This window comes from Mirounga angustirostris, unplaced genomic scaffold (genome assembly GCF_029215605.1).
Source record: "Mirounga angustirostris isolate CCGP_5_RB_7025 unplaced genomic scaffold, mMirAng1.0.hap1 SCAF_2, whole genome shotgun sequence".
NCBI lineage: Eukaryota > Metazoa > Chordata > Mammalia > Carnivora > Phocidae > Mirounga > Mirounga angustirostris.
Window position 1 is genome coordinate 134,508,381 of NW_026991710.1, and position 15,849 is coordinate 134,524,229.

At 39.5% G+C, this 15,849-nt stretch overlaps 1 protein-coding gene across 17 annotated transcripts in view; it reads left to right on the plus strand.

The window, feature by feature from the left end:
- RAPGEF2 (Rap guanine nucleotide exchange factor 2) overlaps positions 1-14,709 on the plus strand; it is a 237,474-nt gene extending 222,765 nt beyond the window's left edge. For 8 of the 17 annotated variants that reach the window (XM_045880209.3, XM_045880206.2, XM_045880210.2 and 5 more), the window contains 9 exons: positions 479-502; positions 1,573-1,796; positions 3,235-3,441; positions 5,632-5,784; positions 6,556-6,678; positions 7,909-8,134; positions 8,959-9,518; positions 11,505-11,810; positions 12,643-14,709. In XM_045880209.3, coding sequence (XP_045736165.1) covers positions 479-502; positions 1,573-1,796; positions 3,235-3,441; positions 5,632-5,784; positions 6,556-6,678; positions 7,909-8,134; positions 8,959-9,518; positions 11,505-11,810; positions 12,643-12,668 — 1,849 coding nt within the window. In that variant the 3' untranslated portion in view covers positions 12,669-14,709. Of the gene's footprint in view, positions 1-478; positions 503-1,572; positions 1,797-3,234; positions 3,442-5,631; positions 5,785-6,555; positions 6,679-7,908; positions 8,135-8,958; positions 9,519-11,504; positions 11,867-12,642 lie in introns of all 17 variants that reach the window. The other 9 variants (XM_045880214.3, XM_045880215.3, XM_045880216.3 and 6 more) reach the window with 4 other exon arrangements.
- The last annotated feature ends 1,140 nt before the right edge of the window (positions 14,710-15,849 follow it).

Genomic DNA, 15,849 nt, shown 5'->3' on the forward strand with positions numbered 1-15,849 from the left:
TTGAGCTCCAGTTTGAAGTAAATGTCTTATTCTTCATCAGGTACACTTTTGACTGTTACTAAGAACAGCTTGTCCCGTAGAAATTTTTCACTTGACACGAGGCAGAACTATGCCTTATTTGTCAGAACACCAATTTGTGGAGCTAAAACTCGTAATTGATAGGATGAACCGAAATATGTAGAGAACCCAAACAGTATTGTCTCAGTTTCTGTACAATGGATTTAGTTGTCAGTGGAGGCAAAAATGATTAATCCAGTGAAGGAGAGGAGTTTTTAGAACAAAAATTTTAAATATATCTGTCTTTTGAGCCAGAAGATTATTGCCAGTAAAGTTGCGTGTGTGAGGTGATTATGCAGTTTAATGTTTGTGAGCTGCTAGGACTGCTTACCCAGAAGTCTAGTCCCTTCTTTCTGAGCTTGTGATCTTTCTGTCTCTCTTTCTACACCCATGCTTCAATCTCCATGGCTCTCACTTACAGGAAGAAGAAGTGGAGGAGTTTGGGGTAAGTGGTGGAGACCTTGCAAACCCACACACGATTCTTATTCTGCTCATTGCATTGTTTTCTTACCTGCTATATTTTCTGATGCTTTGCATTTTTTTCTTAACCCTCTTGCTCTAGCAGAATTTCAGCTGGCAAACTGACTTCAAGTTTAATCTGTTGGGGCTTTTGCTTTTGAGGTCATGATCCATGACAGCCGTGAAATGATGGATGATGGTTCTGGGAAACTGTAGGCCAGGCATACTTCGGAACTTTCAAAAAGATTTTAATTTGTGTGCTTTGAAATGGAGAAAGCCTAATGTGGGGTTAGGGGAGGAAGAACATTAAAAGGAAAAACTGTGCAATTTAAATAGTATTGCACAGATATTTAAGTAAATATGTATAATACAAAAAGTGCCCCTACGTGTTAAAACTAAATTTTTTATAGCTCAACTAACTACTATTTTCATTCTATAAGCCAGTACTTTTTAAACGTAATTCTTAACAATTCATGTACTAGTTTCTATATATATATATATATATGTTTACATTTGCATGATCATTTTATTAACAAATTGACCCATGTTACTTTAAAAACTCATTACATTTAACTCAAGGAATAAGGAAATGATTGTGAACAGTGTAAAAGCTAACTTCATTTAAATTTAGGTAAGACATCCTCTTTAAAAAAAAAAAAGACATCCTCTTTAAAAGAGAAGTAAATTTAATGTAAATCTCAATGATTTTGACTGTGTATTGCATGAGCTTATATATATAATCATTATTATTTGCTGGCTTCTATGGAAGAACTGCCTTGAATGCTCTATAGATGAGAAAAGCAGAATTTCCTAATTGGACTAGAACCAGGTGCCAAACATATATATGTTTGTGTGTGTGTGTGTGTGTGTATGGTTTTTTAACTTAAAGAACATTTTAATCTGTATTAGTCTATATTTCTCTGTAACAGTTTACTTACCAGAATGAGGCATGTGATCTTTTGAACATAAAATACTTACGTAAGTCTTGGCATGTTTCAAATCGCTGCCGTAACCCCGTGCTAGAGTGAGCTGCATATCTGCCTTTTCATCTTCCAGGTCTCTCAGCCAGGGTAGTACAAATGCAACAGTGCTAGACGTTGCTCAGACAGGTGGTCATAAAAAGCGGGTACGTCGTAGTTCCTTTCTCAATGCCAAAAAGCTTTATGAAGATGCCCAAATGGCTCGAAAAGTGAAGCAGTACCTGTCCAATTTGGAGCTCGAAATGGATGAGGAGAGTCTTCAGACATTATCACTGCAGTGTGAGCCAGCAACCAACACGTGTGAGTTTTTCCCTGAAGTGGCTGCGGAATCTGACTGGAATGCAGAGTGGTTTCCTGTGCGGTGGTATGGGCCGCGACAAATGGGGCTTCAGCGCGCAGGGGTACTTAGCATCCCGGGGACACACCAGCCTTTCCCTTGAATGCTACTGTTGGTACCGTGTCGTACTGTCCTAGGCTAGACCTTGTGTCCCACTAGGTTAGTGTCGGGAGGATGACATCAGAGACTGACTGATAGCGCCTGCAGTTTTTGGCTGCATCCCTTTTTCTCACAAAGATACTTCCAGATTGATGGGCCACCTGAGAGGGGCCAGGGGCCTACCTTGTCAGAGGGGCCCGTACCTAGGCGAGCTGGCTGCCTTTTAGACCCTCAGCCGGGACAGCAGCCAGCAGTAAGTTCACCTACCACATAAAGCAGTAATTCTGCTATGCGGTAGCCTAACGTGTAGCTTCCCAGCCTTTAAAAATCTGGCCAGGCTAGAAGTGGGGACAGTTTTCTGTTTACTTGCATCTGCATTTGTGTGAGATAGAGGCATTTTCCGCATAGGACACTTCTGGGTCTTTCATGGGCAGGTTTGAAGATACCTTTTATAAAGACTTGAAACGTTAGATGATTTGAGAAGATTCAAATTACTAGATTTTCTCAGGGTGCTATGGAAACAACTGTGTGTCATGATGAAGAGTTTGTTCTCTGGAGTCAGATTGGGTTTGAGTTCAAATTCTGTTTGTTCCTCAAAATAGCAGTGTCACCTTAGGCAAGTTATGTGAGCTGCCTAATCCTTAGCTTCTTTATGTGTAAAATGGAGGAAGTATATCTATGTCAGTGAGTTGTTTCAAATATTTATATACATACAGAATTTCATTGCCCTACTAAATTGGTTTACTTTCTATATGCCGTGGAATTATATACTCAGTATAATAGTCCAGCAGTATTGGTTGCTATTAGCGAACATAGATCCTTCTACCCATAGGAGAGAGAATTTGACAGTAACAAGATTACAATTCATACCATTTATTAAATAAAAACTAGGCTCATGTATGTCAAGGAGCTTTGGACTCCATTTTGAAAAGTAATTCCTAACAATTTTCCAGTTGTAGCTTTTACCATTTGTGCTTTTTATATACATACACATAGCATATTGGGCTCCCCATATTTTTCTATTTTTATTTTAATGTGGTAGTATTTAATAGTATAATTATCATTTGAGAGCTAGTTTCGTAAAATAAATATCTTTTCCTGTCATGCCTTTATGATTTTCTGTAGCTGAGTTCTCTCCCACCCCCATTTCTGTCTTTTATATAGGCAATAAGAAAAAAGATAAGAGATACATTTTAGTGTTCCAAAGTGTAGAAAATACTCAATGCAGTTCTAAACTTATCTGGTATATAGTTACTAACCTCTGAAATTTCTTGTTCTGTTTTCAAACCAAACAATGAACAGTGCCTAAGAATCCTGGTGACAAAAAGCCTGTCAAATCGGAGACCTCCCCAGTGGCCCCAAGGGCAGGGTCGCAACAGAAAGCACAAGCCCAGCCTCAGCCCCAGCAGCCACAGCCCCAACATAAAATCAACCAGGGACTGCAGGTTCCGGCTGTGTCCCTTTATCCTTCACGAAAGAAAGTCCCCGTAAAGGATCTCCCACCTTTTGGTAGGTGATTAAAACCATATCTTTTGAGGCTATTCGGTGTCATGTTTTTCAGATTAGGAAAAAATCCTTATCTTGAATAACTCTGTTATCTAATATACTTGAGTCTCTCTCCGATTGTTACCTCTTAATAAAACATTAATGTTCACTAAGTGAAATGTTACTTTTGCCGGTGGAAGGGACTGTTTATGTTACAGAGTTTCTCATTTAATCATGCTCATTGGTCATGGCAGTGGGTGGGTGGGGGTGTGAAATGGGAAAATTTTGCTTTTATTAATTTGATTTTTAACGAGAACAGAAGTTGCTTTGTCCATATACATTATTTAAACTAGCTTGGCTTATGATCAATGAATTGCTAGAATTTAGGCAGAATATTTTTAAGTGAAATGATTTGTCTGGAGGTGAATTCTTATTTGTTGAATCACTGATTCTTATAACTTGAGGGGGAAATATAGTTAATTCCTGAGTTAAGAGGCCAAATCATGCTTCATCTTCCATTTAAATATATCTACAAGTTTAGTCCCTTTATGTAAATGGTACAACAAAATTATATATCATAAAATGTATGGGTTCTTTTTTATACGTGTGTGTGTGTGTGTGTGCAAGGAAACAATGTTAATAAAAGGGAAGAAATTAAAAAAAAAAACTTGTAGTAGAGTTTACTTAGATAAAATAGGTACTTGGTCACTGATGCAGCGCCTGCCCAATTACAACCTGTCCTTATGAGGTTAGCAGGAGTCTTATAGTAGGTCCTTCATACTCTTATCTTTGGCCCTTTCTTCCTGATCAGCAAATATGCCATTTGTTGAATTTGGGTAAGAGTGACAAAAGAATACCTTTACTTGACATTTCCCCTTTGAAATAGTTGTATTGCTCTCCCTATCACAAACTGAGTTACATGTTTATTTGTCCACTATCTTATTAATATTTATATACTCCTAAATCCCCTGCAACCTTTTATTTCCTCTTTTACACTGAATTTCTTATATGGAAGTTTATCAGTCTTTTAGCTAAATATAGCCTATTAGCCAAACGTATAGGTGTGCCTGAGTATAAAGCACTTTTTGAATCTGTGTATAATGCTGGCCTTGGAATTCTTTCCCAAATCAATACTATTTATTCATACAGTTTTAGTGTAGCTAACATTTTCATGCATCTTGGTTATATTAGCATCTATACATGTAAATAAAATATTGCTTTAAAAGTGGCTTTAAAAAACTGTGTTAAAACAAGATCAAATGCTTACATGAGGTGAAATGAAGGATTACATCTTTGTTAAATTTTACTGCCTCCTTCTTAATGGATTCTGTTAAGTTTAAGAACATTAAAACTAGCATTGATCAAGGTAGTGTCAGGCTATCATGCCTTTCCAAATATCTCTTTGTTGTTTAAAATAAGGTAATTGAGAGTGCCTCATAGGAATACTAGAGGCTTTGTAAAATATTTTAACGTGAGTACCTTATTTCTAAAAATAATTTTTTGGGGGGAAATCACCTCATATTGGCATATGTAATCCTTTTCCTTCTACACTCACCTTATTTGATCCTATACTTGGCACTGGATCACTCCTCTGAAAATCATCTCCCCTGATTTCTGTGACACAGGGCACTTTCATGGGTCTCCTTCTGCCTTCTCTTTCATCTACTTATTTGATCAAATATTAACTGTATGGAATTCCTTAGAATGCTTTTATTCACTTTTCTTACTACTTTTGTTTAGCTCTTGGCTCGTTAGTTTTCTCCCATCGTTCCCACTTCTCCTGAGCTCACATATCCAACAGTACCAAAATACCTGTTTGAGTTCACCAAAATACTCAAACTTGAATTCTAATAATAAATATGCCTGGCTGTATCACTTTCATCCTAAATTCTAATATTTTCAAGTTGTGCTTGTTTTTCTCTTCATTGTTTAATATATTGTTGAATAAAGATGGTGATTACTTTAAGATTTAGAATCTAAAGTAAAATACCAAAAACGGTCTGTTTCTAGCACTCCAGCAGGTAGCAATCAGAAACCACATTACAGGTATCGTGTGCCTTCTGCAAGCTTACTGTTTATACCATGATGAGTACAAAGACTGTTGAGATTATAAATACATTGAAACTGAGTGTAATGTTAAGTCTTACAAAAAGATTATAGTTATTAACGTTATTGCTTTTTCGTCTTGAAAATACGTATTTCTTTCTTTTACAGGCATAAACTCTCCACAAGCTTTAAAGAAAATTCTTTCTTTGTCTGAAGAAGGAAGTCTGGAGCGTCATAAAAAACAAGCAGAAGATACTATATCAAATGCATCTTCACAGCTCTCTTCTCCTCCCACTTCTCCACAAAGTTCTCCAAGGAAAGGTAGAACTAAATTACTTGTTTCCCTTTATAGTGATCTATAACATTTCAGCTATAATCAATTCCAGAGTTACATATTACATCATTTTTGATTAATATTAGAGTCATTTAAAATGATCTACTATGTAATCCCTAAGAGATTTTTCCCCCCCTCAGTTTATAAATTTGGAAGAATTTTGGTATTTTTTAATATTATATTTCTAGTAAGTAGTGTTAAACTAGATAAGGCCTTTTAAAACATTTAAGATTTTTATTGATTTTAAGTATGGAAATAATTCTTTTTGTACCAAAAGTTGTTCTAACTAAATATGATTATATAACAATAATTACAGAGTAGAGGACTTTAAATACATAAGAAAAACTAGTATCTTCCTGATTTATTTTTTCATTGTATTAACACGGGTCTTGATTATCTTTTTTTGTCGCTGTTTTATTTTTAAAAGAGATTAAATTTTATTTTAGGCAAACTCTCTCCCTTATATTGATGCTTTCTGAGATTACAGTAACAGTGGCTTTCTGCTGCATAACCCCCCGAGTTGCTCTCTCCTCCTCCCCTGTAAGTGAATGGGGGGAAGCCCACCATAAATGGCAAGACGGTTTTCTCTGGAGGAAGGCCAAAGAGATTAACAAACTGTTCGATCTCACTGACATGACAAATACCTTTTCAGCTTTGCTTTTTAGATATTTCAGACATCTGTGCATTTTGTGGGGTATCAGTCTCTACTGTCCTGGTTAAATGGATACATCTAAATTCTTTTCTCATCCTGTTGTTAGGTGGCAGTGGCAATCAGCTGAGATCTTTTGGCCCCGGGCAGCTGGACTTAACCAGTTCCTCCTCTTCTCTTGGAAGTGAGAACAGTAACAAGAATAACAATGCACCACGGACCTATGGGATAGGTGGGGTTAACAGAACCAAAACTGGGGTGGGAAAGAGAGGAATTTTCTCATTATTAGTTAAGGAAAATGGGAGAATTCCTCTAAATGTCAAGTGCTCCATCTGAGTGATGATTTTTTCTCAAGATGTTTGTGTTTTTTGTTTTTTGTTTTTTGTGGTTTTTTTTGAGCAGACTGTTCAGCAAAGGCTTTAAATCTTGTCTGTCAGAACTTCCAGTGTGGTTTATAAAAAGACTTCTTATAGATGAATACACTAAACCTTATCAAGACCTGTGCAACCTTTAAAAAATAAATCAGGAATTAACAAGCTACTGAAAGGATGGGGAAGTACTATTTAGAGAGTACATTAGCAGGATTTAGGTGTTCTAGATTTAATTTTTTCATTAGGTACGTGGCACTGAAAAATTTGCATTGCATCCATATAATATAAAACCAGTATTTTAAGGTAACATGAGATCTATAGTAATGTTTAAAAAAATGAGTTCTGAGAAAGAAGATTTGAATTTTTTTTTCATTAAAAATATCAACACAAGTGTCTCTTCCTTTGTGACTTTCAAAATTATTTTTAGCAACAAAGGAGAGTTTTCCTTCAGGTGAAAAAATGTCCTTCGGGACATCTGTTTAGACATTGTGATGGTCTAGGGAGAAAAATGGAGATTTTGCACATTACATCCTTCAGAACAACTGGCTTTTATGTGATTCATCCAACATATTATTAATATTGAAAAACCAAAGAGGTCTTCTTCAGGTATTATTCTCATATGTCGCCTTTTAAAATTCTAAGATAGATACTTCCAGTTGAATTACTCTATACCATAAAGTTCAAAAAATTTTAAACTTCATGGAAGGTTACTGACTTTGCAGTTTGAAAAAAAAAATACTTTTAAACTTGATCATAGTTCTTCAGTTTCTTTTATATAGACTAATAGTAGTGTAATTTATACTTAAAAGAGCTAAGAATAGTCGAGTAGTGCCCTGATTTCTGCAACATTTCCTGGCTCACATAACACAGTCTCTTTTTTTCCCTCCTTAATCTTTCATTAAGCATGTTAAATTTCATCTGAGTAAAAGTTTACCTTATCTCGGTCACCTGGTCTCCACAAGTAAAGTGGTCCCCCCCCCCCCCACTTCAGTGGTGCTATCTTTGATCCACATTTTGGTTTTGCTTCTGTTTGGTAGACTTCAGGTTTTTGTTGTACAGTGTCTAATGAATATGGTTGGTTTCCCACGCAGGCTACACCTTGGCTCCCAGTGGTACCGTGGATAATTTCTCAGATTCTGGTCACAGTGAAATTTCTTCCCGATCCAGCATCATCAGCAACTCTTCCTTTGACTCAGTGCCGGCCTCGCTGCACGATGACAGGCGCCAGAGGCATTCTGTCAGCATCGTGGAAGCAAACCTCGGCGTGGGAAGGATGGAAAGGCGAACTATGATCGAACCAGACCAGTACAGCTTAGGGTAGGCAGCTTTTCTTCCGTGTTTGGTTACATTCCTTCTCCCATCCTTTACAAATGAGTCCTTTACTCCTGATGTATATTTCTACTATTTTACATAATGCCTAAGAAATGCTCTCCCATCCCAGTTCTAATTTTCAGAATTTCTAGATTACTAAATGTCATGCTATTTTTCTGGTACACACTGCTTTTCAAGTTAGGTTTATTCTTCACTGGAAGACTGTTATTCTTGGAGCGCCTGGGTGGCTCAGTCGTTGGGCATCTGCCTTCGGCTCAGGTCATGATCTCAGGGTCCTGGGATCGAGCCCCGCGTCGGGCTCCCTGCTCAGCGGGAGGCCTGCTTCTCCCTCTCCCACTCCCCCTGCTTGTGTTCCCTCTCACTGTGTCTCTCTCTGTCAAATGAATAAATAAAATCTTAAAAAAAAAAAAGGGAAGACCGTTATTCTGTGCTAAAGGCAGAGAGGGTGGCTTTAGGACGTATCCCCCAGATTCTTTGTAGAAGCTGCCTTCATTGAAATCAGATTATGTTGAGCCATCCTTTAACCTCATAAGGAAAGTGTGCCTTTATTATAAACAGGTAGTTGTTCTTTTCCTCCTGGATTTATTTTTTGGAAATGACAAGGTGAGCAAACTGGACGTAGCAGAACCAGCTATGAAAATACTGTTCAGTGGGGCTTTCATCCTCTTCCTGGGATGAAAAAAGCCACAAAGCCACCTTTCCCCAGGGGGAGGGGGAGGGGAAGAAAAGGTATTTAGGTTTTATATCCTAGGTTTCTTAGGTAACAATCTTGCACTTTTTCTTCCTTTTCATTTCTTTCGACTGCTTAGGTCCTATGCACCAATGTCCGAGAGCCGAGGCTTATATGCTACAGCTACAGTAATTTCTTCTCCAAGCACAGAGGAACTTTCCCAAGACCAAGGGGACCGGGCTTCACTCGATGCTGCTGACAGCGGCCGTGGGAGCTGGACGTCGTGCTCCAGTGGCTCCCATGATAACATACAGACCATCCAGCACCAGAGAAGCTGGGAGACACTTCCATTCGGGCACACTCACTTTGATTATTCAGGGGATCCTGCAGGTTTATGGGCCTCCAGCAGCCATATGGACCAAATTATGTTTTCCGATCATAGCACAAAGTATAACCGGCAAAATCAAAGTAGAGAAAGTCTTGAACAAGCCCAATCCCGGGCAAGCTGGGCATCGTCCACAGGATACTGGGGAGAAGACTCAGAAGGTGACACAGGCACAATCAAGCGGAGGGGTGGGAAAGATGTTTCCATTGAGGCTGAAAGCAACAGCATGACCTCTGTGACCACAGAAGAAACCAAACCTGTTCCCATGCCGGCCCACATAGCTGTGACATCGAGTACCGCAAAGGGACTCATTGGTAAGCAGATTAGAGAGCTTTGTCGCATCTAACCTGTTTCCAAAGTAAAATCATGTGTTCATGGTTCTTTTCCTCGTTTTGTCCCACCCATTGGTGTATAGGGCTTCCAAATTAGCGGTGTGTTCAGGATTTTGAAATGAAGAGTAGTTAAGAGCTCAGGTTCCGTGGTCAGGTACATACAGATAGATTCCAACATTCTAAACATTCAGTGAATTCTGGCAGTCAAGATCAGCAGATTATCATTATGGATGTTTTCTTGCCCATTAAGCTAAAATTATGAGGAAGGCTGCCCATTCTTTCTAAGGGAAGAATTTTCTTTAATTGAAACTATTTTAAATGTTCTATTATTCTGTTTTGTTTTAAATGTTCTATTATTCTGTTTTGTTCCCTTGAAGTGTATTTAGAACTTTGCACTTTGCATGTATAAATCTACCACTGACTTTGGTTATGCAGACAAATTGGGCGCTAACCAAATCCTCTCTGCACCTTGTAGAACAAGGGAGAGAGTACAGAGGTCTAGGGATCTGGCAGATTGGGGTTTGAATTGCCTGTTGTCCACTTCACTAGCTTTGCGACATTGGGCAAGGTACCAAACTTGGCCTATTTATTCCTATGTAAAATGAGCTGAATAATTTCTACTAATACAGTTGAGGTGGGGATTAAGGGAAATCTAGGGCGAGCACTTGGAACAGTGCCTGGCTAGGAATTCGTACGTACCTGAAACACGCTGTTCCTTTGCCGCAGCGCTTGCTGTTGTGAAGTCTTCCGTGCTCCCCCAGTCCTATCAGCTTGTAGTTTCTGGGGCATATTCAACATCTATGTAATCGAAGCGCAGGACTACGTTACAGGATACGGAGCGAGAAACCCTAGAGTATCATCATTACAGACATCACTTTTTTTTTTTTTTTTAATTTTATTTCTTTATTTGACAGAGAGAGACACAGTGAGAGAGGGAACACAAGCAAGGGGGAGTGGGAGAGGGAGAAGAGGGCTTCCCGCTGAGCAGGGAGCCCGATGCGGGGCTCGATCCCAGGACCCTGGGATTCTGACCTAAGCTGAAGGCAGACGCTTAACCGACTGAGCCACCCAGGCGCCACCAGACATCACTTTTATTAGTCAAGAAATTATAGTTATTTTGCCACATAAACAGTCATGGATAGATAACAGTTAATACCTCTTCTTGGGTTGTGATTTTTCAAGCATTTTTTTTTTTTTAAACAAACTAATACTCAGAATTGTTACTGCAAAGAAAAGAATGATGTTCATTCCTAAAAATTGAGTCTGTGAGGTTCAAGAAAATAAAACTTTAGTTTTACTTGCCTTTACAGAGCTCATGTTCTAGGTCATGAACATTAATAAAAGGATTTTAAGAGAAATAACCATATAGTTTAGGGTTTTTAAATTTGCATCTTTTTGGGTACTACTTTTCCAGATTTAATTCTCTATTTTCCAAAGTGAGGTCCAAGACCTGAAAGTAGCCTAAGGTTGATTTGTCTGCCTGACAAGAGTAAAGCTGGGTAAGTGCCTGGCAAAGATGGACTAGCCTGCCTTGACCTTGGGGCCGGGACAGAAGGAAAGAAACGTTCACCAGGCACTACTAACATGTTCCACGCATACTACTGGGTACCTTTTCTGTTTTCTCTTTGCTTAATCTTTGCAGTAAACCCAAGGGTCCTTATGACTCTTTTATAGTTAAGTACGAGGTTTGAAGGAGTCTGTTTAAAGATAACAGATTGCTTAGTTGCTTCTCTCGCCAATTATTTCACCCCGGAGAGATAAGCATTATGGTTATTTGGTCCAGTTACCACCCATTCCCTCGCCTACCATATATCCCCCACGGCTATCTCATACCACACACAATCACACCTGCGGTTACACTGCGTCTGCTGTCTCAGTAATTACTTGTATAATTTACCATGAACATTTGGGGGCACGAAACGTTCTTCCACAAAATGTTTCACGGCCGGTACCCTGTCTTTACTACAGCGCGGAAGGAGGGCAGGTATCGAGAGCCGCCACCCACCCCTCCCGGCTACATTGGAATCCCCATCACTGACTTTCCAGAAGGGCATTCCCACCCAGCCCGGAAACCTCCAGACTACAACGTGGCACTTCAGAGATCTCGGATGGTCGCCCGACCCACGGACACGGCTGGGCCTTCGCCGGTACAGCAGGCGCACGGGCATCCAGCCGGCGGCAGGCCCGTGAGCAAACCGCAGTGGCATAAGCCCAACGAGTGCGACCCGCGCCTCGCCCCGTATCAGTCTCCAGGCTTTTCCACCGAGGAGGACGGTACATACGCATTCTTAGAACCCTAACGTTAGCGGTGGTCACTTACGCCGCCTACTGTAAGCTTTCCAGGGCATTGGTTTTCTTAATACACAAAGAACAGTTTATATTCAGAGGTCCAGATTTAGGGTTAAAGCTGTCGAATGTGTGAGGTTTTCTCATTTGTTTCTAATGGCTTAAGAAATACCAAAGTTTGCAGAGGGCAGCACTTGTCATGAAGTGTGTACACGACTAGATTTCTTTACTAATTGTCAACGTTTTCTGTGGAAAGGTTGCATTTGGGCTTTTAATGAGTTCAGATGGAAGTCTGATAAAGAAATAGACTTCTCTATAACTCTTTTGCCTTCTTTCTATAAATCTACCTGTCCATGCTGGAATGCGGATGACAGAGATCATCCCCTCCCCTTATTTTTTCAAGTTTAACTTGTCTTATTATGTAAATAATCATTCTGGAAAAAAGCAAAAGACAAAAAAGGAAAATTCTAATCCTGCCGCTTGCAGCTGACCATTAGTTACATTTTATTATATATCCTTCTAGACTTTATGTGTGAGTATATATTATTTTAAAGTCACGTGCTGCTATGATTTATAATTTTCAATAAATTAATTTTTCAATAATGTTTCTATTTTATATTGTGTATATATATTTAAAGATATGAATCCTATGTATTTTGTAAAAACTCTATTATTAATCATTACTTAGGTGAGTTATACTAAAGAAACAGCTATGGTATTTTTATTTAACCCATCAGCAAATGTGTTCTCTCTAGCCCAAGAAGCGACTCGCTTGCTCACTGATGTTTCTCCTTTCTCTCTTTCCTGGTTATGTTTGCAGAAGATGAACAAGTATCTGCTGTTTGAGGCACAGGCTTTTTCTGGATCCAGAGTCAGCCACCTTTAAAAGGAGAGCACAAGAAGACGTCCCTAGCAGCGGAGCCTTGGAACTCACATTCTGAGGCCGGTGGACCAGTTTGCCTCCTTCCCTGCCTTAAAAGCAGCATGGGGCTTCTTCTCCCCTTCTTCCTTTCCCCTTTGCATGTGAAATACTGTGAAGAAATTGCCCTGGCACTTTCCAGACTTTGTTGCTTGAAATGCACAGTGCAGCAATCTTCGAGTTCCCACTGTTGCTGCCTGCCACATCACACAGTATCATTCCCAATTCCAAGATCATCACAACAAGATGATTCACTCTGGCTGCACTTCTCGATGCCTGGAAGGATTTTTTTAAATCTTCCTTTTAGATTTCAATCCAGTCCTAGCACTTGGTCTCATTGGGATAATGAGAAAAGCTAGCCATTGAACTACGTGGGGCCTTTAACCCATCAAGGAAGACAAAGAAAAACAATGAAATCCTTCGAGTACAGTGCTTTGTCCACTTGTTTACAATGTCTTTTTTTTTTTTTTTTTTTTAAGAAATGAATTGAAAGATTGTGCTCAGAGAGTAAATGTTATATCCATTTAATGATTACAGTATTATTTTGAACCTTTAAGTCGGGTTGCCAGCCTGGGTTTCTGAAAAACCAAATATGCCGGACAGGGTGTGGTCACAGCGAGGAGAGGGAAGACCTGGCTTGCGACCCTGTCTTCCTGGGTCCATCTGGCCTCACCCGTGAAGTGCCCTATCCTGGAAGTAGAAGAGGTTAGCCAATTACGTAGATACCAAGACGCCTCATCCACTCCTTCCCCAGTGGGTGGGGTTCTTCTGTAAAACTGTTTGCACATGGCCAGGGGAGGGAGATGGGACTCTTGTGTCCTGTGTCTGAGCCTTATGGAGTGCAGGGCGGTGTCATTGGAGGGCGGGTCCTGCTCCCTTGAGATGGATGGCAAACCCCACTTTTTTTTAAGTTATGTTTCTTTGATTTTTGTTAAATTAGTTTTAGGGATTTTGTTGTTGGTGGTCGTTTTTAAAGAGAAACGTTCATAACTGGATAGCCCTGCAGTGAAAGCAGCTGGGGTATTGGAGCGAAAGCCCGCTGTTAGTACTGCTCGGTCAAGACAGCCTCCCTTTGTTGAACTGGCATGAGGGAAGAAGCAAGCCTTTAACGTGATAAAAGAACAAAAGATCGAAAGCCCGTTGAGATACGCCAGCCTTTGCAAGGTGGGTTAGTCACCCAAGACTAACCAGTAAGTGGCTTTATGGACACTGCAGATAGAGAAGGCCTCCGTGTAGCAACCACCTGCTCACAGCTGCTATGAACCCGATAATGACCGAAATGACCCCTCCACTCTATTTTTGTGTTGTTTTTGCACAGACTCCGGAAAAGTGAAGGCTGCCAATCCGAGTAGTACTCAAATGTGAGGAACTGCTGGTCTTGGATTTTTTTTCCATTAAATTCAGCTGATCATATTGATCAGTAGATAAACGTAAATAGCTTCAAATTTTAAAAGTCAAATTGCAGTGTTTTTTCACTGTATCAAACGATGTCCGTGCTTTATTTAATAAATCTCTTCTGTATCATGGCATTTGTCTACTTGCTTATATATTACATTGTCAATTATGCATTTGTAATTTTACATGTAATATGCATTATTTGCCAGTTTTCTTATATAGGCTATGGACCTCATGTGCAGATAGAAAGACAGAAATCTAGCTCTACCACAAGTTGCACAAATGTTATCTAAGCATTAAGTAATTGTAGAACATAGGACTGCTAATCTCAGTTCGCTCTGTGATGTCACGTGCAGAATGTACAATTAACTGGTGATTTCCTCATACTTTTGATACTACTTGTACCTGTATGTCTTTTAGAAAGACATTGGTGGAGTCTGTATCCCTTTTGTATTTTTAATACAATAATTGTACATATTGGTTATATTTTTGTTGAAGATGGTAGAAATGTACTATGTTTATGCTTCTACATCCAGTTTGTACAAGCTGGAAAATAAATAAATATAACGTAAAGCCTTTTGTCTATATCCTTAATGAATCGTGCATGCTTTTTATTATTGAAGTGTAATAAGGCTCTTGGGTCTCACTGCAGGAGCAAGTCCTCAGGAGGCCAAGGAGATTTATAATCTATTTAGCGTAAAAACTGACCAATGGCCTGTTCTTTTAGGTAGCTCTCTGTTGATTCAGAGAAATTAACGTCACAAACCCAACCATGTTCAGAATTCAGTGTTTCTTGAGATTCAGTGAAAAATAGTGACGATGATCACTACATAGTTACAGAGCATTTGTCTCTTCTCAACCCTTTTCCAATAAAAATCTCTGTGGGACATAATGTTGTAATTCCCAGTATACATCCTGAGAAACAGGACCTCGGAGAACTTAAACTGTCCTTCAAGATCATGACCACTAGGTTAAAGGTACAATTTAGCTAACGATTTCAGACTTCTCATGAGTACATAAAAATGGTTGTGTCTAAGAGTTCTATTGTTGGGTAAGTTGAATCATGTTCCAGCCTATCAGAAGGGCATTATACTTAAAAAGGTAAGAATCAGGTAAGCGGCAGCAAGCTATTAAGCACACTTTGAAACCAAGGACTCGTCTCTTACCCGGCAGCATGCATAAATACAAGCAGTACCCACCGCTCACCGGGAAGCGCCAGAGGCTGGAGCGGAAGCATCCAGGAGCACGTGGGCGAGATGTGAGAAAGTCCAAAAAGGAGTCAGGAGCTTAGTGCCGACACTAACGTGGCCACTGGCCAAACCTAAAAATCTTCCTGAGGCATCTGTGCTAGCTGTCTTGGTGAGTAAATTTTGAAACTCTGTCCATGAAAACAAGTGGAGAATTAAAACCAATAGCTTCAACCATAGCGCCTACAAAATGAAGGGACGGTGTGTACGTGTATTATGTGTATGTGTCCGCCTCCATCTTTTCCCCATGAAACCCATTACTCAGGAACACTCTTACCAAAACAAAAACCTATGCTTTATTTAATGCAATGCTCTATTTAAATTTGCCATTCAAAAAGCTTAATTTTCTCAAATGTGGTTCAAAAAAAATCTGATATTAATAAGCTCTTCCTAACTTTTTTGTATTCTGCTAAAAGCATAGGAAAATGACAAATCAGCCACGGTGCCCATCATTAACACTTGGATG